This window comes from Echeneis naucrates, chromosome 21 (assembly GCF_900963305.1).
Source record: "Echeneis naucrates chromosome 21, fEcheNa1.1, whole genome shotgun sequence".
NCBI lineage: Eukaryota > Metazoa > Chordata > Actinopteri > Carangiformes > Echeneidae > Echeneis > Echeneis naucrates.
In genome coordinates this window covers 3133184-3161171 of record NC_042531.1, presented here as the reverse complement: position 1 = coordinate 3161171, position 27988 = coordinate 3133184, and the positions used below count along the sequence as shown (strand labels likewise).

Sequence of the window (27988 nt, the reverse complement as noted above, 5' to 3'; positions counted from 1 at the left end):
TTTTAATTTTCTAATTAAACCGTAAAAATATAAATAAATTAATAAATAAATACTGACGCATCGCTTGTAGTTTTATTTCGAAATTCTCAGCCGGAAGTCGCCGCCATGTTTGCTAACCTGACGTAGCCGCAGTGAGCAGCTAGCATGCTGGCTAAATGTGTAAACCTTCCCAATGAGCACTTTAAACTCCGCTTTTGTGCGTATTCGCCACTTTTTTGCTGCATATTATGACAGCTCAGAGGAAGGACATCACCTCCTGAGTCCATAAACGTCGTGTCGAGATTTGTTGATTGTTTTTTTTTTTTTTTTATGTGTTTTTGTTGTGGGTTTTTTTTTTGGCGTGGACATCACCTCTGGCTGGAGGAAACACAACTGGCTAGCTAGGTGGGTAACCGAAGAGAGTGACTGGACTGAAACACGAAGAGAAATGTCACCGCTGGGACTGGGATGATGGAGGAGGACTGTCTCTTTGGACATGTCCAGCCTCTGACACAGAAGGAGATGATTCACAGTAATGTCATTTTGGACAACCAGGAAAGGCACAAATCAGATATTTATATTCTTAGACAGCATTGAGTCCTCCTAATCTTTGAGATAAACACAAAGATAGTGAATCCACGTTGATGGGAAACAAACAAAGGCATAGTAGTTAAAAGTTAATGTTTGGCAATTCTCCATCTACTGACTAATCCATTTATTCAGCACATTTTTTTTTATTCCACTAGATATTCACACAGAAATGAGCTTCTTTCCTTATAGAGTGTGGAAAGGGTTGAAAAGGTGTTTTTGTCTGGTAAATCATAATCTGCAAATCAGATCATCACTGCAGAATGAGCCCATCAACCTCTTGAAGAGGTCGGTGTATTGAGTTTAGCTCAGATGTCACCACATGTTCGGACAGAGAGGCTGCTGTCATGTTTGTATTTAATGAGGCATGAAGCTCATCTCCTCTAATCTGCAGATAATGTTACTATAAAGAGATAAAGAGCTGAGTGTGTGTGTGTGTGTGTGTGTGTGTGTGTGTGTGTGTGTGTGTGTGTGTGTGTGTGTGTGTGTCAGTGCTGGGTCAGCCCTCTAACTGAAGACTTCATACCAAGTTAATAGATAAACAGAAGAGGTGTACTTTCCATTTGGCTTACAGATCACAATAGTTTTCATTTCTGATCAGTCGAAAAAAAAGTATTTTAAATTATCTGCATGTAAAACAAAGACCTGAAACAATGCAATAATTTTTTGTAACCGATTTATCTATTCATTGGTTTAACTAATCAACACCAAATAAAGATCTTTCATTACTCAACTCATTAAAGACTTTATCAATGATCTAGTCAAAAATAGTTGTCAGTGCTCTGTTGACTGACTGATGGCTGGATCCAGGGAGAAGTGAGCATCACCGGCTGACCAACACTAAGCTCTCTTCAGACGTAGTCTCAGGTTTCTGATTTAAGGCTTCACAAATAACTTGACTCGATCTCCTGTTGATGTATAATTAGTTTCTCTTTTCGCCCAGGCTTGCAGGTAGGCTGCTCGGAGACCAGGTCTCAGCCTGAAGAGTCCGAGAGGATGGATCCTCTGGGTGCTCGCTCTCAATTCGTGGACATCCAGACTCTCCCTACGTGGCAGCAGCAGCTGGGTGAGGATGGTGAGGAGGCGCTGCAGGAGAAGAGCGACAGCCTGCTCAGTCAGCAGGCCTTCCCCTCGCCCTTCCCCTTCAGACCGGACATCAACCGCAAGATCATGCTCTTGTGAGTCACTGTTATACTGTGTCACATTGTCAGTACATGCAGACCTCAAAATGCCCGTTTAATTTAACAGACTTTCATTTCCGAGTTTGGCTCCAGTCGATTATCCTGAAATCTTTGAAATAGAAGTACAAATTAGAATTTTAAATCTTATTTTCATCATATGAAAATCATTTAGTCAATAACATCTTCACTCCAATTGTTACGCTCAAAGCCCATAGATATCAAAAATACATCTGGTAAAATTCTTTGTGGCTGTAAACCTAAATGCTGTGCCAGACCTCCTTTTGTTACTGTAGTTGTTCTGACTCTGGGGTTATGAATAATTAACAATGTTCTGTTGTGTTTGTGGCTACATGTTGATTTTTATTTATTTATTTTTTTTTAACCTTCCTCCATTTTGTTGTTGACTGAACTGACTGTCCTCTTGTTGGCGCTTCAGCCTTTCTGAGATATGATGAGAATTACAGCTGAGGAATATTTGAATAAGATGATCCCAAATTCTTATTACTGGAAAATTGATTTATACCATCACATTTCATACTGCCCCGAAGTGGACTGTCACTGAGGAGACTGAGCTTTGTTGTCTTTGGACAGAAAACTGAGAAGTTTGGAGGTTTTGTTTGCGCTGGTGGGAAAACGCATAAATCAGCAGCTCTGTCTCTTGAACTCTGTCTTGCTTATGATGTTTAACAGTAATTGAAGATTATTGTGTTATGCATTTTGAAATGAAAGCAGCTTGTAGAACTTGAAGTGGGACTTTTTGTTTTCACTTGAGCTGAGTGCTCCTTGGATGAAATCACAAATCAACTTTTTATCCACTTCTTTGCTTTGTGCTTCAGGAGTTCTTCATAGTTTAGTTGCCTTCGTGATGCTGCTGTTGACTTTAACAGTAGCATTGTGTTGTCGAGGTGATACTCTTTTTAAAATGTATGTATTTAGATTTGATTATAGAAAAATGTTTCAGCCCATGAAATATTGGTTCCAGATTTTTCAGTTGTTTTCCCTCCAAGTTAGCTGAATAGTGATAATGAAAAATTTAGGGCCGCCCCATAAAACCATGTAATTATCATATATGACTTGTTTTGTTCCGTCTGTCCTCGTTAAGTCATGTTTGTGCTGCAGTACCAAACTCCTGATCTTCAGTTGTTCAACCTATCTGTAATTTGCATAGAAGCTTGATTTGGAAATGATAATTTTATCTGTGACTTGAAGTCCTGAAAAAATTACACCCTTCCCCTCCACAGTGCTGACAGTTTGTGTGGGGAAGACAAAGACATAACCAGAAGGCTTACGATAGCCTTTACTGTCGTTTTGTGTGCGTGTGTGTGTTTTCTTCATCACCAGTCAGTTAAATCAAAGTATCACATGCGAGTCACATTCTACAAAGTAAACGAGCAGAAACACAAACTCGTCAGGTGTTCTCAGCAGCTTTGTGTCTCCAGGGTAAACACTGCCTGTGTTTCCCCCCACGTGCGCTCCCAGTTCAGTCCAGAGTCCACTTCACAAATCCTCTTTGTGGAGGAACACATGACAGTCTGAAGCCCGACTCGGCAGTAGTTTTTCTGTGAGACTCTTGTTGTCGTGGCCCAGGAGCAAGCACATTCCTGCTGCACTACCTCAACCAGGAGGAACAGACCCTCCAGCGCTGGGGCCTTTCAGCTTGTGACAACTTAAAATAGAAATTCCTGTCTCACAGTAGGCAGGATGGTTTGTTGCAGCAGCTTCTCCAGATAATTCATTATTATGGATGACAGCAGCGAGATGGTAATGAGGAAGTGATAATCGTGAGAGTGCTCTATAAATGAAATTTACCCAAAAGCAGCTTTAATTGTATAAACAGCTTTGATCAAATTGAGTTCTGCAGTGTCATTTAATTTAGTCTCACTTTCATTGTTCAAATGACACATTTCCATTTTAATTTAAATTTAAATACCTTTTCTTCTGCCTCCATTAGTGTTTCAACAGCCACAATCTTTCAAAATGGCGTTGTGATAATTAAACCAACATCATAATGATCTTGGTCTCATCTTATTTTGTAATGATATCATTAGGGTTTGTTCATTCTTGTCTTCGCTCTCGTTAAGCCATTTGCAGTGAGATTCACAGTAAATTGATCGTCTCCTTTATTCAGCTCACTGTCAGTTGCAGCAGCTTTAGATGAATTCCAATTAATAAATAAAATCCTGTCAAGTCGTTGTCTCATCACAGTCTAATTTCACCAATGTGTTTGCACTAGATTCAGGGTTTGGACCTTTTTACAGCTCTTTAGTTTTTTGGAACCAGCAGAGTTTGCAGTGAACTTTCTGTCACTTACTGTCACTGTCAGATGTGTTCATTTTATGAGAGGGAATTAGAGGGAAAGCAAAACAAACATGGTAATAGCAGAGGGTGAAAATGGGACACTTCAGCTGTTTGACTACACACGCTGTCACTTAAATTCTTGTCAGAATAGATACACACTTATTATCATTTGGTTTCGTGACATTCATAAAACGTCTATCTGTACAACTAAGTGAAAGAGAATCTGGTTCAAACCCCCTAACCCCGTGTTGGACATTTCTGTTCAGCCATATTTTGTCTTTTTTTTTTTTTTTTTTTTTTTATTAAACTAAGAAGAATGTTGTAAGAAAGGGAAAAAATTCTTCTCAATCCCGGAGGCTGAATTCATCTTGTGAGCAAATTCTTTCAACACATGTTCAAGTATTTTCTTATTGTTGCTTCCAAACAATCCCTGAAGGACTTCCGAGTGAAGAAATCACTTAATTGAAGTTACGGTAAAATACGTTGGTTTTTTTTGTTTGTTTGTTTGTTTGTTTTTTTCATTATTATTATTATTTTGGCATAATCAAAGCTGTTTGGTTAAAAACGTGCGTACAAATCGAAATGACTCTTCTCGTCTTTGATCGAAACAGATATTCAGATTCTTTTGAAATGTAACTTTTCTGCCCTTCCTCGGCAGCACTGGGGACATCGCCCTGCTGAACTGCACCGCCATCGTGAACACCAGCAACGAGTCGCTCAACGACAAGAACACGGTGTCTGACAGCATCCATCAGCTGGCAGGGCCAGAGCTGCGCGACGAGCTGCTCAAACTTAAAGGTAGAGCCAACCTGAAGGAAGACTTTCAGTTCCCCTGCTCAGCAACACCGCAGACAGGAAGTGTGAATGTCAATGAGAGAAAACAGTGTTCATATTCACTGCTAGCTTTATAAAGACACACGCCAGATCGTGATGCTCGGCTGAATTCACTGAGAAAGGCCGTAACCATTCATCCTGATATACAGTCTATGATCTACAGAGCCGCTGCTCATTAGGAGCCAGACCAGTAAAACATCAACAGTAATTCATAAAGGACCAATTCATTGTGTGTTTTGTCTTTCTTGGGTTCCTGCAGTGACCCAAAATACAGTTTTTTATTAACGACAGAGGTGGAGCGGTTTGTTGCACCCCTTTGAACAACTGCTGTTCTCCAGAGTCAGCAGGTCGTTGTTTCTGGACAGTGAATTTACTGCCGCCAAGAGCGGCAACAATTGGACTGATTAATTAGCTCATCATAAAAGTTACAGATTTATTTTTTTTATTTCCAAGATGAACATTGGCTGTCTCCAGCTTCTCACGTTAAAATGATGTGTGGCCTCCTTTTGTTTTATATGACAAATAAATAGAATAAAAAGTCTTTATTCCGAGGCTAATATTTAAAATGTAAAAGCATTTCCATAGTCAGACATTGAAAGACTTTGTTGTCTGGATAGTTTGATCCTTTTAAGATTTGCACTTGAAAAGTCAAGAAGCCACAGCATAATAATATTTTCACTGCATGACGTTTTTTTTGTTTGTTTGTTTGTTTATTTTGTTTTTTCGTGTTTGTGCGCAGGATGTCGGACAGGTGAGGTGAAGCTGACCAAAGGCTTCAACTTGGCGGCGAGGTTCATCATCCACACAGTGGGACCAAAGTACAAAACCAAGTACAGGACGGCCGCTGAGAGCTCCCTGTACAGCTGCTACAGGAACGTCATGCAGCTGGCCGCGTAAGAGCTGATAGATGAGCCATGCAGTCAGCCGGCTGACCGACTGTTCACTGTTAAAACCAGACCGTATTAATGCAATCAAGTGATAGTGCTTGTATAAACACACATTGCTCACTACTTCAAATGTTGTATTGATAAAGCAACAAGTTACACAAGCAAACACATTAATTTCCTGTGTGGTCAAGCTGTCAAAGGAGCTTTTTTCAGATTTCAGCCCTCGGCATTTTCTCCCCTGAGATGCGACCTTGATCAACAATACTTGAGCCTGGCAGCTGCAAATAAACAGTGATTTGATAAAAGCTGCTTGGAGCTCCATAACTGCTTCTTCTCATGTGTTTGAAAGATTGGAGGAATAGATGTCTCAGAAATAACGACTACATCTGCCAGGGAGTTGATGGCAAAAACCCCAGATCAGGATTAATTTATCTATCTATTAACTCTTTTAAAATTTGAAATGGCAACGCATTCAAAAATGTTACATCTTCTCCCTGACAGTATCTGTCATCATCTCACTGTGTGCGATCACATTAGGTTTTAACAACAGTCACGGCTACAATATAAAGTAAAATATTCATCTCGCTTAAACTTTCACCATGTAGCTGATAGATAAGATATACAATACAATAAAAAAAAATTCACTGTAACAATATACAATAATTCATATTTCATTTGTGGCTGAAAGTATTTTTAGTTTTTTAACTGTATTAATGAATTTCCTTAGTGCTGTGTGTGACACCGTCTAACCAGTCATTGGTGTGGTGTGTAAATGTGCTGCACAGTCTGTGAAATCATGTGTGGTTTTTTTTTCTCTCTCTCTCTCACAGAGAGCAGTCAATGGCATCTGTTGGTTTCTGTGTGGTGAACACAGCCAAAAGAGGTTACCCGCTGGAGGATGCTACACACATCGCTTTCAGTAAGACGCACAAAGGCGCACCTTTTTGTTGTTGTTGTTGTTGTTGTTATCAGTGAGAAACAGAGATGAGGTCTGTGTGGGGTGTTTTATCACATCTATCACATACACACACACACACACTCCTCTTTACATTAGTCCCACTAAACACACAACCCACTCCTAAATTAGGTCAGCAAGTCATAGACACGTTGGCACACATTGAGTTATAAAAAAGTTCACACCCAAAATGTGTGACAGACATTCGACTTGCATTAATAAATGTGATAATAGAAACAACCCCCCAAAAAAAGTCTGTCTCAGATGCACCAAGTGGGTCCAGATCTAGATCCTGAGCCACCACAGGAGGGGGTGTATCAGACCACATCAACAGTTTGTGCTCCTCCCCAGTATAAAAGAAACACAATGGAAATACTTTTGTTTTGCCCATGTAGACAGAAGCTGTCCATGTTTGGATAAAACTAAACCCACATAAAAACAATCTGTCCTCTTTAATGTCTCGATTTGGAGAGTAAATCTAACGTTTCTGATAATAATTCATAATTCTGTTTTGTAATTTCTAAGTTTATGGTGTGCATTAACGTGCAGTTACAGTTGTGTGTGTCTGTTCATGTGTTTGTAGGGACAGTGCGCAGGTTCCTGGAGAATCATGGAAACAGTATCGAGGCGGTGGTGTTTGCGGTGTCTGAAACAGAGGAGGTTTGTTTTGTGTACAACGATGAGCCAAAACTTTCTGATCACACACAGATAAAGTGAATAATACTCATTGTCGTACAGCAGAAGTGGATCGGTTAAAGTTCAAGAGCAAGTAAACATTTGGCTCCTGCAGTAACAAAGCCTGGTTACTGGGTGGGTTACCAGGGTGCTTCTGGTCAGCACGTCTGTGTGTGAGATACCACAGAGCGCCCTCAGAGGACCTGTAGAGTTCATGTTGTGGCGGGTTGGAGCTGTTTTAGAGGTAGATGAGAGCAGAAGCTTGTTACACATGGGTGGCCATAATGTCTGTGCACATTTATCTGAAAACTTAATTAGAAAAGCTAAAGGATATCGTATGACCGTCGTCAGAAAAACATTTCCAGAAGCCCCCCCTCCCGGTATTCGTAGTGTTATAGTGTAGAGATAGCTGTTTAAAGAGCCTGAGGAGAAACTCAAACGCACGCTTACCGTCTCCTCCCTATAGACCTGCTCTGTCACTGCACAAAGCGGTTTCTGACATCTGACTCATACTGTGAAGCAGAATCCTCATTCATTTAATGTCTTCTTTAAGGCCACTTCTGCTAGTCAGATGCTGGGTGTCATGAAGGACCGAGCTCTCGTGTTCCTGTTTAAGCTTTCTAACATATCGGAGCATATATAGAGTGTCCTGATATCCGTTGTGTGTTTTTCCAGGTGGTGTATAAGAAGGTACTGCCTCTGTACTTCCCTCGCTCCAAAGAAGAGGAGAAGGCCTGCCTGCCTCTAATCCCAGCTGACATTGGCAACTCTGAGGGTGAACCCGTTGTCCCAGAAAGACAGATCCGCATTGCAGAGAAGCCAGGCACTCTGGAAGGTACACAACCTTTTTTTTTTTTTTTTTTTTTTTTTATTGTTTTTGTTTTTCGTTGAATGTGATAACATTTTTCCACCCATCAGAAAGGATATGTACTGTAATGTGATTCACTTTTATGTCCGTAATGTGTTTATAAGAGGGGGAATCATATTTTTTAAACTCGTGATATATGGTTTTGGAGTCAGATCCAATTCTTGTGTCAGTAATAAATTTTCCAAGATCAACTTCTGTGACTGCAAAAGTCAGCAAAATAAACTCACACAGGCACAATTTAATATTTTATTCTTCCCAATGTCTGACCTCACTCGTTGAATCGTTTATTTTTTTTTCCTCCTTTGGTTTAAATTTTATTTATTTATTTTTTTGATAATGACAAATCAGCCAATCTGTCACTTCATCAGTTGATCAGCCATCCAGTCAACTGGCCATTTGTACAACCAGTCACCCCTCACCATCACAGTCAATCAGTCAACCCCTCAACAAGTCCGAATGTCCGCGAAAAGCATCAGCTGCAGCCCAGAGATGAAGGTCTGCACAAACATTCAATTTTGGTGAGGACGGTATGTTCAAGCTCATCCAGCCAGCGAGCCGGTCAGCCGACATGGAAGAGCAGAGGATCAGAGTATTTTCTAACCGTGTCAGTGGAGCATCTGGCTGCCCGGATCCAACTCACTCATCCAGAAAGCCGAGCTTTTTTGGAGAACGTCATGTTTTCCACTCAGCGTCATCTGCACATTACAAAGAGTTTTAGTCAGTGACCGGCAGCCTACTAGTCTAACACAGAGCAGGTGTCTCTTTGTTGGAATGAACTCGCAGGTTTATTTTAGGATGTTCACTTTATATTTATCACTTCAAAGGAAGTTTTACTTTTCCTGGAATTTCCTCACACATTTGTGCAACTAACAGATATTTCATCAGCAGTGATGATTCACTAAGCACTTCAGAGGTTTTATGTGAAACAATGAATGTCACCAAAATTCAGAAAGAAGTGACATGAGTTTGAGTAGTTGTTGCTGGAGGAAAAGGAACTCATCTTTTTTTTAACACTCTCCGATGTAAAGGTTAAAGCACTGCGATCAGGGCGTGTTTTGAGTGTTTCCATTTACAGTCGACGTGTTAAAGCTAATAAGAGTTGTCTAAGAAGGATGTCAGGCTGAACTGACTGATTTGCCTGATATAGAATGTACATGACACCCTGACAGCGCTTGCGTGACAGGGTGACAATATTTTTCTGTTTGTTGTGGCTTATGTACCGGGATTTCTATGTCACGTTGTTGTTTTTGGGGAAATCACACCTCAGCAGTCTGGTTTCACTGAGCAGCAGCATGTTGACGCAGCGGTTAGCACTGTCACCTCACAGGTTTCCAAGTTTGTACCCCAGGCCTGGGGCTTTTCTGCTGCATGTTACTCCAGCCTCCTCTCATGTTTTAGGCGTTAGTGATGAATGAGACGGTTGGCCCTGAGATAGAGTAGCGACCTGTACTCCACCCTGGCATAATGTCAGCGGGGATTGGCTCCAGAGACTGGAACCCTGCATGGATAAGTATAGATGATGGATGGATGGTTTCAATGAAGACTTGCAGTCTCCCAGAAGGACTGACTTTCAGTCTGGGACAAAATAACTACAGTGAGGGCTATCACTGAGAAGTTAGCACACAAAATCCTCCCTTTACTTTTGAGCGCCTGGCAGCAGCCTGCAAAGCAGTTTTTTTTTTTTTCCTCTCCTTTTAATCAGTGTTTTATTGGCACTGCATCGTGTCTTTCATTTTATTTACTCCTCAGCCAAGTGCCTGACTGCCAACTTGGCTTGGCTGTCCACACTTCAGATCTAGGTAGCGCTGTTCCTCTACTACAGAGTTAATCAGGCCATAAATAGAGTGAGTGCATGGACACAGACACTGAGACTGCAGATGCTGAGCTTCATGAGCTCAGTTCACACAGTCTTCGGCCCAGAACAATCCCAGCGTCCCCAAACCTCCCAATCACCACTCCGCCGCTCGCTCCTTTTGTCAGTAGAGCGTTTACTTAAGAGAAAGATTATCTCTTAAAACCTAAACCTAAAAAAACCCCAAAAAAACAGTGACTTGTAGAATCTGTATTAAGGCATGATGAAACTGGTTTTGGGTGAGTAGTTTTTTGTGCAGTCATGAAGGAACTAAGCTGGGCCAATATTTCTTTTTGCTGCTGGCAGTTTAAGTTTAAACTCCCTTTCAGGCCATAAACCTTCACATAAACTATATTCAGGGTGACCTCTCTCGTTTACCAACCTAAGCTTTTGCATGCACTTTGTCTAAATGTTAGTTTTTCTTGAAGAGGATTGTGAAAGTAACACAAGCCCATGTGCTAGTGAGTGTTTGTGGTTTCTGCATCGAGCCCGCTGACTCCACCGTCCTCCAGTCCCTCCAGGCTGATGTCAGCTGGCGTGGTGCTTCAGAGAGATGCAATGTGGCTTCAGGGTGTTGTTCCAAAGCAAGCAGGCCGCCTGCGAGCAAAACCCAATAACAACAGGCAGATGTACAGACACATGCCCATTTGGACGTAGATAAAATGCTCAGGCATGCATACAGCAGTACATGTGGTCAAACAGAAACAAGCAGGGTAACAGATTTGAACCTGAGCCTTAATTCTGTCACTTAAGTTCATGACCCGGTCGCAGCTTTTTCACACACATACACACACTAACAAAGTCACGCTCGAGGATAAAATTGGATCCGTGAAAGAAAGTAAACACGCACAAGCAAGCACACACATGGAAACGTAGCTTTACAACTTGAAATATTCCACTGTACAGTAGATCCTTGAGTAAAGATCAGAATGAAACCAGATCAACATTTAATGAGCGATTTCATGGTGTGGACGGTGAATTTAATGTTAACATGTGGGAGCAGAACTTTAATATGTTTTAGTGAAAATGTTTCCTGGTTTACGTCTAACTTCACTTCAACTCTTGTGCATGCTGCCACTATGACAATGAATTAATTAAAGCTGGTAAATCGTAGTAAAAGTAACATGTTGTGTTGGTTTTTTGTTTGTTTGCGTAGACGACAGTGAAGAGGAGAGCCTGGAATCAGATCTGGGTCAGGTGGGAAATCATGCTTTCGCCCGGATGGAGGGTGATGTGGATAAACAGCGGAAACTGATCCTACAGGGCCAGATGTCTGAGGCAGCCATGCAGAAACAACATCAGAGGAAGTAAGAGCTGCATGTAACTCTGAAATGACTGCAACAGACAGTAAGACAAGCAAAGATATATATGACACAATGCGTCACCGCAGTTTTCAGTAATCAGGCGCATGTTGGCATTACCAACAGCAGCCGCAGACAAAACAGGAAAGACTAGAAAAGATCCAGCTAGAACTTTATATAAAAAAACAAATCACATGTACAACACCTGATGGATAACTGTATCATGATCATACTGGAATATTTAATTTTTTAATTCAATGCAGTGAAATGATTTTAGATGAAAAAAATAAAAAAAATTATTTTTACAGCCGGATAAGAGATAACAAGGAACAAGTGATTTTTTTTTTTTTTTTTAAATTATTATTAGCCTTTGTTGTTACAGAACTACAAAGTAAAGTTATTTTATTTATTAAGGTTGATATCAATTCCTGGTCTGTGAAGTATGTATAAATAATTAAGAGCAATGATTCTGTGTGTCTGTTTTCCTCCCCTTGCAGTTACAATCGCTGGCTGTGTCGAGCCAGAGCAGAAGATCTGTCAGACATCGCTGCACTGAAAGCATTATATCAGACTGGTATGTGTTTGTGTGTGATGCACTCAGGGTGAGAAGGACGCAGGGCACTCACATATTAGATCCTCGTAGTTGTTTGCCAAGTCTCTCATCTCTACAGTATACTTGCAAAACTGAAACAGAAGTGTGTGCGATGCTCGGGGTGATGCTTGAAAACAGCGCAGGTGGAGAACAGCCATCTTATTTCGCACAGTCTTTGTTTGCAGGCCAGTAAATGAAACGCAGCATCTTGTCTTCTTTTCTCAGCTGTTACCAGCTGCAGTTGAATGTCATCGTCAGTAGGAGGCAGTGTTGTAATTCAGTTGACCTCGCGGTGATCAGACCCTCCTGACCTTTAAAATGACATTTGAAAACTTCCATGACTCTGCATTAAGCTGCTTTATCTGCATACCTGCTTTTGAAGCCCATCTGAACTTACTGACCCCGCTCCGTTCAGATCCAGTCGATTGGAGTGAAACTGCAGCAAAAATCTAAATGCTCCAGGAAAATGTGACTGTCTGTGTTTCCCATTACGGTCAATTGTTTTATGATGATGAACTTGAATGAAGGCATTGCTTTAGTTTTTAATAACTAATATATGCACATTTGTTCTCCATATTAGTTAGACTGGGTTTGTTTTCTCCTCTGATGAAAAATGCTTTCATGATGAAATGTGTGAATCTTGAACTAGTTTTCATTTTAAGAAATACAGTTACAATAAAATAATTAGTTCTTAGAGTCATAGCCCAAAAAAATTATTAAAATGTAAAATTAACATCAAACTGTTTACTTGAACTTGAATGAACTTGGAGCAATGTAAAAAGATGGTGAATCTTTCAAGGTCATGCTGCCGAAAAAAGAGAAAGAAAAACTGTGACGTTGGTTCGTTGGACGACGGTCGCTCATTTAAAAAAACTAAACAAAACCAAAAAAAGTCTTCAAGAAAACACAAACCTCAGAAGAGTTTCTCACAGAGCTGAGCTGCTCTTAATTCTTTTCCAAAGTGAAGCTGTCATCTCTTTTGTGTGGACAGGCTTTGATTTGTAGGAGGCAGTACATCAAGTGCCGGAGGGCAGAATGAGTTTGTACATTTTACAGGTCACTAAGTTTCCATGAATATTATTTGTATTTTGGAATACACCATTATGATGATATCAGATATTGATTGGCTGTGTCATCATATCATTGTAATGAAACCAAGCTTGCAGATGGAGGCGGGTTACACCCACAGATGAATAATGATAAAATAAATTGGTGCTCCAGCTACTCTTCTGAAAACAACTGTAGATATGTTGAAATTTCTCATGTGCAACCAGCAAGTCAAAAATCAAAAATGTGCACTTTACAAACAAAATGGTGAGAAATAGCAAATCCTCACAGTTGGAGCAGCTAATGATCAATGTTTGCTTTTTTCCTTATAAATGCTAACTGACTGTTTCAGCCCTTTTTTGGAAAACTATTTACCAAAGGACTCATAAATATCGAAATATTGAAGACATAATAAAGCTGTGTTACAGTAGGCAGTGATAAGAGTCTGTGTAGCCGACTAGGAAATGAAAAGAGCCACTTAGAGAAAGTCAGACTGCATCAACAGCAATTCCAGCGAGGAGGAAATCAAAGTCGCACCCTCCTCGCTGAATTGATAGATTATCTTTGGGTATTTTAGAGCAGAAACTTGGCCTCAACAAAACGATTGTCGAGACACTTTGCAGTCAGCCATCAGTCAGACGTCTTCTATCTGAGGCTGTGTGTGTTTTATCTTTATGGCTGTGTGTGTCTCCAGGCGTGGACATGTGTGGCCGGACAGTGATGGTCGTGGTCGGACGAAACATCCCGGTGACCCTCATTGACCTTGAAAAGGTAACAACATGAGAAATAAAACACTTCTAGTAGATCCGAGGTACAAACTTGTGCGTGTTTGTCTTTGCATGTTTGAATGTGTGTTGCATATTTTGAGCATCTGTGTGTGTTTGTCTGTCCTTTCATGTGTCCATCTGTCGTCAAACGTGCTTTTTGAAAATCATGCAAATGCGTTTCATTTGCAAGCACATTGGCTATGATCTGCAGCGTATTGATGCAGCTGTCTGAGTGAGAGTTTGTATCATAATAATCTGCCCTGGTGCTTTTAATGTGCTCAGTGAAGAAACTTTTTCTTCACTCAAACATTTTAAAATTAAAGTAAATAAATTCAACACATGCCTTGACAGTAATTTATTATGTGTTGGTCCTTTACCGAACACTGAGCTATTTATTGTTCCTTAAAATTAGACACCGCCTCCCAAAAATAATAGATCTCGAACCAAAGAAGCACAACTGACCAAATGTGCTATTAAATCAAGTCACAGTGAAGTGAAATGCAAATATAAAAAACACAAAAGAATGAACCATAACGTGGAGAATCCAGGACTGTAAAAGCGTAGGTGCCCTGAGCTGACTTGTGTCTTTGCGTTTGCAGGCGCTGCTGTACTTTATCCACGTGATGGACCACATCACAGTGAAGGAGTACGTGATGGTTTACTTCCACACGCTGACGGGCGAGCACAACCACCTGGACTCCGACTTCCTCAAGAACCTCTACGGCATCGTCGACGCCAAGTCAGTCTGACATTTTACTCTCCTTGTTAAACGCTGAGCCAGGTAACATGGTGGGTGAAATGAGAGGGTCACACAGTCAGATGAACATAATCTAAACCACTAAATGTACGTTGGGGTTTGTTGCGTTTTATAGATGTGAGACGGCTTAGTTCCCCTTGTTTCAGCCTCTCTGCTTTCCAGTCCGCCTCGTCCTTTTCGCCACACACAGTGATTAAATAAGAAAACGCTGGTGTTGCTTTAACCTCCCACCCACACAGGGGCACCAGCTTTAATGTTCTGTGCTGTATGTTCTGGGTTTGCAATAGAATTAATGCCATTTGCCGTAACTCCGCTGGCCGGCCACGTCTGTTGTCATTAATGGCCAGGATTATCAGACGTAGTGTGAGCGGTTTAATAAATGATTCAAAATGTCTGAGAAAATTCTTCCAGATGGAACGAAGGTCTGACAGGTTTTGACAGCTCCTTGGAACTTGTCGTTGTTTCTCTGTTTATGGTAATAAGATGTTAAGTCTGGCCAGGTCCCGTGTCCTAATGAGATGTAAAAGTACAAAACGCAGCGTCTTCTGCGTTGCCTCACCGCCCGTTGACCCTCCTTTGGCGTTCGCTCTGTACCCATCTGACTTTGCTGATGTCTGCATGCGCGCTGAAGTTCAGATACATTGCTCATGCTACAGTATGAAGCAGCCAAGGTTATAACGTTCAGACTTTTGGAAAAGCAGAACGAGCTGTGAAACGCTTTTGTTTCGTTGTGGGTTTTGGAAATCTGGAGGCCATATTTGGAACAGGAAACCCAAACTTGGAGTGAGTTCTCGGGGTGATTTATTGGCTGCAACTCATCCTTTATCTGAGGGTTGAAAGATTTGAATAGCGGACCCTTGTCCTGAACCAGCTCTGGTTAGGCCTCACATCGAAATCACTTAGAAAAACATAAGTAGACATTATATGAGCTTAAGAAAGTGAAGAATACACCTCCAGCGGGAAATCTCATCATGTCCAACCAGAAACTAATGAAATACGAGCCCAGTCAGCTCGGGTTTAAATCCTATAAATGAAATTAAATCACACAGAGAGGTCGTCTTAGCGTTGATAAATACAGGACAGGGATGATGATTAGTTTCTGAACCCGCTGATAGACCTGAATCTAAATCAGATCACAGTGAAAAAAAACACAGAGGATTCACGCTGTCTGTCTAAATACTCAACATTATTACATCAGCTACTCTACATATGGAGTCAGATGTTGAATCTGGGATCAATACTGGCAGAACATTGAATCTCTTTGTTTTGCAGTCTGCTGTGAGGTTCTCCATAGATGAATATTTTCATCAAGCTAAATAGGAGCCACATCCTCCAAATGGAAACCAGAGCTGTTTACAGTTCTGGCCGTCACAGCTCTGCATTATCCAAAGAGATAGTCATGCTCCTCAAGCGTCAAACTGACCGTCTGAAGTCAAGCTTCAGTTCATCTCCCTTGAAGTCTTAGTTGGGGGGCCTCTAAGTTTCAAAGGCATCGCAACGAATTTGTAGGAAAATGTGGTTAAATTGATGCTTGAGGTGCCCTGTTTGAAGCAACAGAGCAGTTATGGAAAAGTGGCATCTTGGGTTTGTAGTGAACGTCCAGGAGTAAGATGATCACACTGGTTTCAACAAACCCGCAGGTTAGAGGAGAAAACAAGAGTGAGTTATAACCCAAACAGTCTGCTGTGAATCACAGTTTACCGACCGGCCTGCTGGTTCAGCTTTAACTCAACAGCGGGGCATTATCTGCAACACTCAGAGTCCTTCACTCAGTTTGAAGAGGGAGAAACAACTTTATTTCTATCGCACATTTCCTGCCAATGTGCCTCACGACATAAATGCACAATTACATGAATATAAAAAACGATTATAAATAAATAGAGCAATGCAATGTGCAGTTATATACAAATAAAGTTTTGAAAGTGCTGATAGTTGGAGCGCTTCTGATACTGTGAGGGAGAGAGTTCCACTTTTTTGGGGCGTGATAACTAAAAGCTGATTCGCCTGATTTGGTTTTGAACCTGCGGACGACCAGGAGACCACTGGATGATGACCTGAGATGTCTTGATGGTGTGTATGGATCGAGCAGTGCTGTCATGTACTTCAGTTTGGCTGAAAGTTCCCCAACTTATCAACTGAAACTGTCCTTTTCTGTGTAATTTTAGTTGAGATTCTCACATCTCATCCTTTAATTCGATCACAGGCCACGAAGTCCAAAATACTAAAAGGAAACTTAAAGAGGAACCTCTGGCTCAGTGGGTTAGTTAAAACCGTCAAGTTCTTGTTTCTTTCTAGTCTAGAAACCGCAACCAAACAAACTGCATTACGGTGGGAAACTCCAGCTATTTGTAATTTGCACCATTCAGCCCCCGCGTTCTTCCTGTGACTGGTCATTCGGTTTCACAACACCTTTAACACTTTTTAAGCCGGTTTTGTCTTCACTAGCTGCTCACACATTATATTTCCACCACGGAATGAACAGGCAGCTTTTAATATGAATGAAAACGCCCATCATTCAGCTTCCTCTCTCACCAGAACTGGGAAATCATTCATCATTCAGTCACAAAAAGTCTGATAGACTTTAGCTGAATGCTAATCACCTGAAAACATCAGGATTATTTTACGTTCAAGCTTCGGCTCCATTTTGTTTTGGTTCGACAGCCACTCTCTGGTGGATTTTAATGTTTGATCGTTGAATTGTTGAATGATTATTGTCGTACTTTGAAAGCTTGCCAATGAAACTAGAACCTGTTTATTTTGAAAGGTTTTTTTTTTTCACATCGACTGAGGACTGATAGTTTTTTATTTTTGCTGAGCTGTCTTTTTTTCTTTTTATTAGGTTTTTCAGTGGCTGGTTTTATAGAAAGGCTCATGGTTCAGTACTGTGGCATCTGGTACAACCCTGACTCTTTGCCCTCCAGTACACGATGTTCTTGCTTTTTTATTCTTTTTTATTTTATTCTGCAAAACTTCTCTGCAGGCCGATGTGTCTCTGTGTTCCATGAGTTTAATGTTTAGGGATTAAATTTCATAAAAACACAACACTCATCTGTAAATGTTATTTGAGGCTGAAAGTTTCTATTTATGTCCCGACTCTTTTGTCAGGATGTGTGGCTAATTTCGAAGCTTTCCTTTTTCTTTTTTTTATTTTCCTCTCTTCCCTGTTTCATTTCTCTGCTCTTTTGGCTTGGCGAGTCACTGTTGGTCTGCACAGGCAATGGAACCGCTAACCTTAGCCTGGCATGTCCAGCGCGTTCAACCCACTGAGCTATAGATTGGCTGCAGATGCGTTTTGGCTCCAGACAACCTAACCAGCAGACCAAAGGCAAACATGGACAAGAAAAGTTTCCAAAACTCTCTGGTTGAGTGGGGAGATTGATTACTTTCTCCGAGAGACAGATGAGCTTGTGTGAGGTTGATTATTATTATTTTTTGTCCCCTCTGGGTCCAGCTATGGACCGGGGCAGAAGTCCCACATCATGGCTTAGTACTCCTGATTCCTATCTGAGCTAGTTTGTCAACTACAGCATCAGCCAACAGTTTTTTTCTGCTATACTAACAGATGTTGAATAAAACTGTGTTTGTGTGAGGTAAGATGCAAACTGTGACAAATGTTGTAGGTTATTGTCAGTGTATTGCCATGAATGGAACAGCTGAAGCTATTCAATCACTGAACTGCTGATAGTTGTTTAATTTGTAATTACTGATTCACTTACTTTGTTTGTGGATATCAAAGATTCAACATCAGGCACAGGCACAAAAATCACACGTTGCGACCCTTGAGAGGGTAAGAAAGACTTTTAATGGTTCCCATCTTTTTGGGTTTACTTGAGTTATTATAAAATTTCCATTTTAATTGGTGTATTCTGGTTTGGTGACCTCAGGATTGCATCTGTCCTCTTGCCAGTAAAATAGTTTTTAAGCTTCATTGGACTGCAACATCCAGCTGGGGGCGGTTTGCAGCCGAGGGTGAAGTGGTTGGGATGAGGGTCAGCACCTACGAGGTTCAAAATAATTTGCCAGATAATGGAGGATTGTTCCCCGGTGGTTGTCACAACTGAACCAATTCAAGTGTCTTTGGCTGCTTTCCGTCAGTGAGCGTAAGATGTGTGAGATTGATGGGAATGAGGCCGCAGCATCTGGGATTTTGGCTGTGGTGAACCAGAATGAGAAAAAGATCTTGGTCTCAAGGTGAAGCTCTCAATTTACAAGTCAATTCCAATCCTCACCTCTGGCCATGAGCTTTGGGTATGAGATCACAGAGACAAGTGACTGAAATAAGTTTCCTTCACGGCCTGTTGCGGCTTCACATTTAACCTAAACGGTCGATAGTTTGAAGTATCTTGTGTACTTTCTCATCTGTAGGTGCTGCTGGAGGAAAAGGCCAGAGAAGAAAATCCAGTTAAGTCCTCCCATCAGTCACTGCTTCCAATCTGTAGTCAACAACTGAAATGTTGGAGGAACGTTGGTAGTGATGGCGCTACCAACGTGCTGAAATCCTCAAAACCTCACATGATTAGTCCTCCTGGGACCGTTTGTGTTTTTGACGGCTTTCATGGCGATGCATTCAATGGTTATTGAAATTTAAAAACAGATGAAACTATAGACGGCCAAAATAACTGAACATATACAGAACTATTTACGTGGTGTTTCTTCCTCTTGGTCAAGTTAAAATTGTCACTCCTTCATTGTATATGTCTGAAACACAGTTCCTTGTCGCGACTCAACTCTCACTCACATCCATCAAAAATTGAGCCAAGACTTAGTCCATCACTTCCTCATGATGTCTTCTTCTAGGAATATAGATCTATTCTTGCACAACTCAGTTGCACAGCAGGGATTCAAACTTGCACTCAGTTCATTACAGCTTTTTGGTTTGCTGTATTTTATGGAGAAAGCAACACAACTGGAACAATATGTCGGTCTGTCCTTAATATTCCTAGACTTCTCCAGCCTGTCTGTGGCAGTTAGCTCAAAGCCCATTCATGCCTGGTGAAGATAGATCTTTTAAGAATCTGAAATATTTATTCCTATTTTCAGCAAATGTCGCTCAGACGGAGGCATAGAGGGAATTTATTTTAGCTGTCTTGCTCTGTACTCCATCCTGATTGGGCGGTACAGTGTCTCAATCACTACCTGGCCACACCTCCTCATGAATACCTGGTTTATGGTCTATTATCCTCTAAATGGGACGGCGATTTTAAGAAAAAAGAAACTTTACACCAAAGCCTTTGACTATAAACTTTACTGAGCTACTAAATCAAGCCTTCAGTAGAATCTGACTTCTCTTTACAACCAGTGGAGTCGCCACCTGATGGTCATTAGATACAGTACACTTAAACGTTGGCCTGACTTTACAGACTCCGACTTTATGTCCATTTTTATTTAGTCAGTGTTTCTCATTAGTCTTTGGAGGACAGTGCAGGTCTATAACACAGAGAAATAACAGACTTTATATTGGGGTTTGGCTCCAGCATGTGCTGAGGGTCGGTCCAGTGTTGTTCTTGGTGTTTTCAACGGAATTGATGTTGAGGAAAAAGTGCACAGTTAGCTCAAAATATCCTTGCACATCTCCTCCCTTGTTGCTTTAACCTGGAAATTGTGCTGTTGTGTGTATTTATTTTGGAGGGATTTAACTGTTTGATTGGATTTGGCATCAAATTTGACCTACCTGTCTGTGAATACATTTCTTCAGGCTCTTTAACAATGATCAACTGTACAAAGGTAACCGAGAGTTAACTGGCACACACCATGGCCTCAAGGCCATTGTGCGTGAGAGTTGTTGCTGCATGAGTAAGTGGAGTGGGGCGTTTGTGTCGTAGGTGGTGAATATTTCCCGTTCCATCAGAGGCTCCCCCCCCACACACACACACACACACACACACCTTTGTGGAAACACAATGCCAGTGACCTCACACACATGTTGTCTTCTTGAGAGGGTTACTCCCTTTCTCCTCTGATGTTTTTAACTTACTAAATAACCCTGAATCATTTTATGATAACTTTTGCAAGTGTTTCTTGTTTGTGCGTTTTGCAGGTTCAAAAAGAACCTAAAGGCCTTCTACTACGTTCATCCAACATTTCGCTCCAAGGTGAGATTATACAGTGAAATGTTAGATTAGCTGGAAATTATTGTCAACAGAACTCACTGTTCATACAGGATTTAGGAGATCATATCAGTGTGGAAATATTTTCATAGCTCTCCGGGTTAAAGGACGTATTTGTAAGTTTTCTATTGCTACAGAGCCGACTTTGGCATGAGAAACATAAGCATCTGCATCTCATCTCTTTCTGACAGTGTCTGTCTGCAGCTGACGCTCCGTCCTGGAGACACAACGCTGTTCAGAGGGCATTTTATTACTCTTCTTTTTGTAAACGCAACATAAAGTTACAATCACCACCCACTTCCAGTAAGAAACAAGAAAACTTACAAGTTGCCCTTTGAAGCACAAATCTTTTAGTGACAGCTGCCCTTATTTCCTTTGAGAGAGATTTAAATTTCTGCAAAGCTTTCTGGATGACTTCACCAAATTTGGCAAAATATTTTTGATGTGCAACAAGAAATGAATAAAAATCCTCATTAATCTCATTTTAAAATGCTGTTTTTATTGGCATTTTCACTCCGATTGTGGACAAGTTCACATAAACCAGTCATGTTGATTGCAACAGAATATATTTCTCACAAATGCACACCAACCCTGCTCCAGCCACATTATCATTTAAACGTCTGCAATCAAGACTCACTCAGTTGGAATTTTGAACAATTTTGTCCTTGGATGAAGGCCTAACACTCCCAAGGTGGGCTATTATTCAGGTCTGAATGACGGTCCCTCACGCTGTGTGTTTAGATGCTCATCCTAATCCAGATGCAGTAAAGTAGAAAAATTAGGAACACATACACTTTAGAAATATTTTTCAGTTTTGAAAATAACAAATGCAGTAACTTGTGCAGCCTTGGTGGAGACACTTACACACTTGTGTGCTTTCTGGTTTATATCTGTTTCTTAAATGTTTACTGGAAATGCATTTTCTTTTTCTTCTTCGAACTTTCCTTCGGGGCTCATTAAAGTCTCATTAGATGTAATGCCCTTTCTGGTTGGTTGTTTGCTTTAGAAACTTGTGTTCACTTTTATCTTCGTTACTGATAGCAAGATTGATGTTGTGGTAACATACAGTCAAGATCAGATGCCATCTATAACTTTATTTATGATCCAGGTCTCAACATGGTTCTTCACCACCTTCAGTGTGTCAGGGATGAAGGACAAAGTCCGCTACCTGGACAGCCTGCACCAGCTCTTCACCTGCATCAGACCTGAGCAGATCGACATCCCTCCGTTCGTCCTGGAGTACGACACACGGGTGAGAGTCATCACACAGCAAACGTTAGATTATTACGTCGAACTGAAATCCTGGAAGTGTTTTATTTTGGTCAGGAAACTGTGGCTCAAACAGCAGCAGTGTTTTTGTATCACATCGTCTGGAGGGAGGTTTCGCTCTCCGACCACTTAACGTTTCCTCGATTTTTGTTGGTCTCTCACTTCAGGTCAACACTTTCCTTGTATTTTAATGAAAAAGAGTCATTTTTAAGAATTATAATTTTTCTGGATCTTTTTAAATAATGTGCAAATCTTCTCCTGAGCTCTTGTTAATCAAACAAGATTAGTTCTAAAAGCGGCTTACATGCTCCCAAACCTTTGTTTTGTTGTTGGGCACTCAGACTCAAACTTTTCAGTGTCTTTAAATGATGCTGGAGATTGTCACACAAACACCAGAGGATGGGCTGCATTTGGACAATGCCTCTGGTGAAGCATGCGGTTCAGCTCAGGTTACGTTTGCCAAAAACCAAAATATTCTACTGGAGTGTAGAAGAACATCTGAAATATGAGACAAACAATCCCAGTTGCTCTCTCTTTGTTTTTTCTTTAAAAAAGATGCAGACTTAAAGAGCTCCGTTGTCTGAAACCAAGTCAGCGATCGACCTTTTTTGAAGTTCGGAGGTCCCTTTTTGTATTTACAATTAGTCTTACAATTGCAGGTGGCAAGCAGCACAAGTGAACGTTTTGAATTACATACTGTAAGGCCTCACATCTGCTTTCAGCCGTATTGTGTTGCCAAACACAAACGCTTAAATGTGTTTACACTTGCGTGTTTTATTCTGAGCTTTTGTTCATCCGTTTCTTTGACGGGAAAGAGCAGCAGAGCAGAGCAGAGCAGAGCAGAGGCGAAATGAGAACAATCACCTAGTTTGTATATCTACAGTTGATGTTAGACTTGGTGATATTGAGCAGAAAAGAAGTAACAGCCATTTAATGATTGTTGATTTTGTCAATGTGAGTGTGCACAAATGACAACTATTAATCATTTGGTTGACAAATCCAATTAAAGTTACGTTCACCAGGATACTCTTTGGTTTTTTTGCCATCTGACGGGGAGATAATTCAGTGAAGTCATGGCTATCGGTGGCTTTGATCTGGCAAACCTACACTCTGGAGTCTTGTACTTCAAATGAAGCTCTTTAAGAAAAGAAATGTGTTGCATTATGAAATCGGAAATCCTGCTTTACGTGCCCAGCTCTACAGATGCATAAGAAAAAGATCCAACATCTTTGCTGCGATGTCCGTCATGTCAGCTCCTGCCTGATTCTGCATATTCACTTTCTGTGGGTTTTCAGTTTCTCGTGGCCGATCTTTGTTGGATCCTGGATGAGGATTGGCAGGTATTTGGTCCAGATCAGCAGTCGTTTTTGGATTGTTCTGGATTCTTCGGTGTGGATTTGTGCCATGAAATGACAATTAATTTTTCTTCAGTTGTGACATGAGAGTGCATGAATGATGAAGATGTCAGAACCTTTTCACCAAAGTAAACACAGGTTGTGTTGTCTGTAGCAATGTATTCATATGGTTATAAAAAAAAAAAAGAAAAGAGAATGAGTTTGTTTAGGAAATTAATCAGTTTTAGTCATTTGGGCCGCACATGAGCCAATAGGAAGGATATTTCTGTAAATACCAATATACAGATCCACTTATTGGATCCGCCTCACTGCTGCCTGAAGGCGGCCCTCAGTGGGAGAACCCTGAAATCCTTTTGTGGATAATTCGCCATATATTTCAATTTATATGACAGAAAACAGGAACACGGAATGATGAGAACATACAAACTTTGTCCTAATCAGGCGCCACATTCTGCCCGCAGGCTGAACTTGAAGATTGATTGCCTCACAGTCTGTGTTACCAGTCCATCCCATTTCAAAGGCTCTCTCTTAGACTAATGTGTCCTACTTTTCCTATCCCAAGATTCCTATCCCTGTCCGGTTCCCATCCCCAAACACACACCAACAGAGCGTCGTGTAAGTGCGAGCTCTTACAGCCACTGTCGTCAGTGTTGGCTGGTAAAATGGTAAAAGGAGCCACTTTTAAAGATACAACAGAAGACGGGCACCAAACCCGAAAAGCTGGGCTGAAGCTTGGAGCTGTTTCAGACCCAGTGAGCTTTGATTGAAGTCTGATCATCTATTTTTTATTTTTTTTTTATCTTAACACAACAAAGTTAAGTTGTGTAATTTTTTCTGTTGTAATATATTATAACAGAAAGTGTTACTCTGATGTGATGCCATGAATCTGATCTACAGTGAGTGAGTGTGTGTGTAATGAGAATGTGTTTTTCATATTTTTTTTGGCTCATTAGTCAAGGCCTTAAAAGTGCAGACTGTGGGCTTTAAGGGTGTTAATATCTGAACTGGCTGTGCAGCACGTTTATATAAACGTGTTCATCTGATGTGGATGAAAAGACCCCTTAAGTTTGGGTTCCTGGCACTCACGCATGTAGGTAACGTTTTGTGTTACTGTTGTCGTCACTTGTTTCACTGTCACTGCCAGTGTATTCGTGGTCCCTCGGGACTCACTCGCTCGACACGGTTCTATTTTAAGGCCGACCTTCAGTCCCTGTCAGTATGTGGACACGGCGTGCTGTGGAGGCTGCAGTGCGATGCGTCTCCCCTTCACCTCTGCAGGAACACTCACATCGTTTTAGGGTGTCAGTGTCTCAGAGAGTTCGGGCTGCTGGGCTGAATTACAGTCTGAGCAGAGTCCTTTTTCTGTGTGTGTTCACCAGAACAAGGCCTATTGTTGTTCCACATAAATAAGTGTGTCGCATCAACCTAACTGTTTTTGTCAGATGACCCATTTCAATTCCGACTCACTCCCCCCTGCTTTTTTTAAAGTTATGTTTCCTTCATCACAAACAGGAAATGGGGAGGCTGATTGATTGATTGATTGATCGAGTCAATGACCTTCTGCTGAGAGCAGAAAGTCTCAGAACGCCGCTTCCTTTCTTGCTCTCTTTGCTGAGCTATCAGATAAACAGCTAAACCCCCAAAAATAAAGAAAGAAAAGATTATTCTGTCTTGCATTATGTTTCCAAAGGGATAAATTATGTTCAGGCATGGCATCGTCCCCAGCCCCGCCTCTGTACGGCAGAACACACCTGTAATACTTGTGAGAAAATAACAGGTGAGCTTGAGTTACCTCTCTGACTTCAGATAATTGTAGTTTTCCTGGAACGTGCATTGAAAAGATAAGAGTACATTTGGTTTCACTTTACTGGAGGCCGTCCATTCAAAGGTATTACGTATTATTTGTCCATTATTAGGAGAAATTGAAGGCTTTTGTTGTCGCACTTTGCCAAACCTTGAGGAATTTATTTAATTACAGCGCTTCAGTAAAGCGTCCCTGGAGACACGGCACCAGGTGTCACATCTCATCTGTGTGTGTTTGTTTGTTTGTTTGTTGTTGTTGTGTGGAAACACAGTTACCCGTTGGCCAGAACGGTGCATCCAGAGCTAAATGACCTGAATGCACTGAGCTCTCCTCTGGCTCCACCGCCACGGAAAAATTATTGACCCGCGGGGGACAAATTATGTCAGTGCTGCAACACTTTTGTTGTTCACAGTCGCCCCTGAGGGGCCACGTGGGGTCCCTTCCTGTTAGGGACATGTTTGCTGTGTACAGTTACCACAAATTCACAAATGACTTCTTTTATTCGACACAAAGGCAGAGGGCCAGGCCGTTATTGGAAACAGGCTGTAATGCTCCGTTCTCAGGCTCGGCGTTAACTCCTCCCTTCGTTAGGATCAAACACGGATAATTCACGTTAACTACAGTTTGTGTTACAGTTCCTTTATTTTTAAATAAGAAACACCATCCTTTGTGCTATATTTTAGTTCAGTAGTTCTGCAAACTGCCGACTGGCCTTGTATTTTTTATCTTTCTTCCTGAGCTTCGACTTGAATTTCCTGCCGTCGCTCGAACTGAAACCTTCACGTTTATCTGTTTGCTTGATAAGTTTTAACAGCCGTCTTCTTTCTCTCAGATTTTTAACGTTTTATTTATGGTATTGAACTGTGGTCAACGCTTCCTGTTTGACATTAAAGCCCTTCCTGTATCATCTGTTCCTGCGAAGCGTCTAATTTTGAACATTCTTGTGAAATAAGACATGGACTCAGATACGCTCCTCATCAGAACAGTATTTGATTAAAAAGATTAAAAAAAAGACAAACCCAAAGCAGAAAACTGGTAAAGAAGACAACACTGCTGCGATGATGGAGTTTTGTTTTTGTTGGGTTTGACTGACTGCTGTGTTCCTCACCAGGTGAACGGGCCGTACCACCCGGCCCAGTCCTCCGGCCTGTGACAGGCCACCTATCGGCGGGGCGGTGACACCGTGTCAACTGGAAACCCTTTACGAACGTGATGTGGCCTCTGTGGTCTGACCTCCTGCTCCTCCTCCTCCTCCTCCTCCTCCGGTCTCTGGACTGCGGTGGGTAGACTCTTGTTCTGATCCTGCCAAAAAGGACTAAACGAACAGGCCACGTTGGGCAGCTCGCGGCCTGCTGAGCGGCGGTTCTCACTCACCACAGACTATTTGTGGAGCTGGTATTGCTCTTGGATTATGCCTTACGCCGAGAGTTCTTATTCAGCAGTTTCCTCAGACATCTCTAAATATGAAGGATCATGTTGAGCCTGTGAGCCGCTCAAAGCCTTTTCCGTCGTGCGGTCACATCAGATGTCTCAGAATACACTGACCGCTCAGATTCTGCACCCCAAAAGGTGACGTGCATCTGGATTTCTGAACCGTTTCATCGAGCGCCGCTGTGGACTGAAGGAAAAAAAACAAACAAACAAAAAAAACCACCGTGGATGAAGGAAAGACAAACGCTGCGTTTGACTCAGTCGGAAGTTGGAAATTCCCACCTGGTATGATGCTATAATGACCTCTGTGGTTGTTTGTGGCCATAGTTGGAAAAAAAAAGGAAAGCCCAGATGGTGTTGGTGGTGTTGGTGGTGTGGAGGGGACCTAAAGGCTGCGTCTTATGCATTAGCTAAAGTCACACTGTCTGCTGGTTTATCTTTAAGTGCACCCCGTTCGACACCTGAAGGGAATAAGTTGACATTATGGGAAAGAGTCTTTTTTTTTTTTTTTTTTGGGATGTAGATGAGCCTACAGCCTTCTCATATTGGTGCATTAAATATGAAACTAACAGAAACGGCTAATTTCAATCACTGTTTCTACACTTTAATAATAATATGTACAAAAAAAAAAACAAACAGGATTTAGTGCGCTAGGTGGATTTTCTAACTGGTAACATATTAAACGCAGTTATGTGAGTTTCACGTAAACAGGAGAGGATTTGAATGTTTCTCTGAAATGTTGCCATATTCTTGAAGCTCTGGATTGTGTGAAAGGCCGCAGTCTTGGTCACTGATGTCGAAGCTGAACTTCCTCACTGTCTGCTCTCCACCTGGAGTCATTAGATGAGCTTTACAATCTTTACTTAGCAGTTTGTTTTAGCCGGACTGGTGGGGACACTTTATCAGGGAAAATCAAATGGACCGAACTTCCTCCAGCAGTCTTTATGTAGCAAACTCCATCTGTGTGCGCATGTTAACACAATCTCCGTAAATTGTGTTTGACTAGCACTCGTCACTGTGGGGAGGGATTTCACCTGCGTGGAGTTTCGCGTTCACCCGGTCCTGTCTGTTGTGTCTCCACCTCACAAATCTGCATCTTTAAATCTCTTCACACTTGCCGGCAATAAACTAGGCTCAGAAGCGTGTCCACACAGTCGGGAAAGTCATGTGACACTATCGTACGGCGTTTACATTCGTTCATAACTTACACATTATTACCTTTTACGGTTCTGTAGGCATCGTGGCCGAAGGATCATTGCCCTGTTGAGAAAATGCAATGCACAGTCAGACAGAAGAAGAATTGTAATCAGCTTCAGTATCTTCAAATCTGATTTTTGTGCTGAGATGATTCTGGAAAATTTTTGATTTAAAGACTGAAAATAATTCTGAGTGTTCCTTTCATGAAGAACAACCGGAAGACCAGTGGAGATTAGTGAAGTCG

At 41.4% G+C, this 27988-nt stretch overlaps 1 protein-coding gene across 2 annotated transcripts; it reads left to right on the top strand.

Annotated features, from left to right (window-relative positions):
- Positions 1-144: 144 nt before the first annotated feature.
- On the top strand, positions 145-26887 carry gdap2 (ganglioside induced differentiation associated protein 2). 2 transcript variants are annotated; one of them, XM_029531037.1, is made up of 14 exons: positions 145-384; positions 1511-1745; positions 4705-4844; positions 5620-5773; positions 6598-6686; positions 7306-7382; positions 8073-8232; positions 11274-11424; positions 11916-11992; positions 13752-13828; positions 14424-14563; positions 20619-20673; positions 21797-21940; positions 26228-26887. In XM_029531037.1, the coding sequence occupies exons 2-14, from the start codon at positions 1564-1566 to the stop codon at positions 26267-26269; spliced, it is 1488 nt and encodes a 495-aa protein (XP_029386897.1). In that variant the 5' UTR covers positions 145-384; positions 1511-1563; the 3' UTR covers positions 26270-26887. The 2 variants fall into 2 exon arrangements, 1 of the variants encoding a protein (XP_029386897.1); XR_003842382.1 differs by lacking the exon at positions 26228-26887 and having other exon boundaries at positions 18947-20673; positions 21797-21886.
- The last annotated feature ends 1101 nt before the right edge of the window (positions 26888-27988 follow it).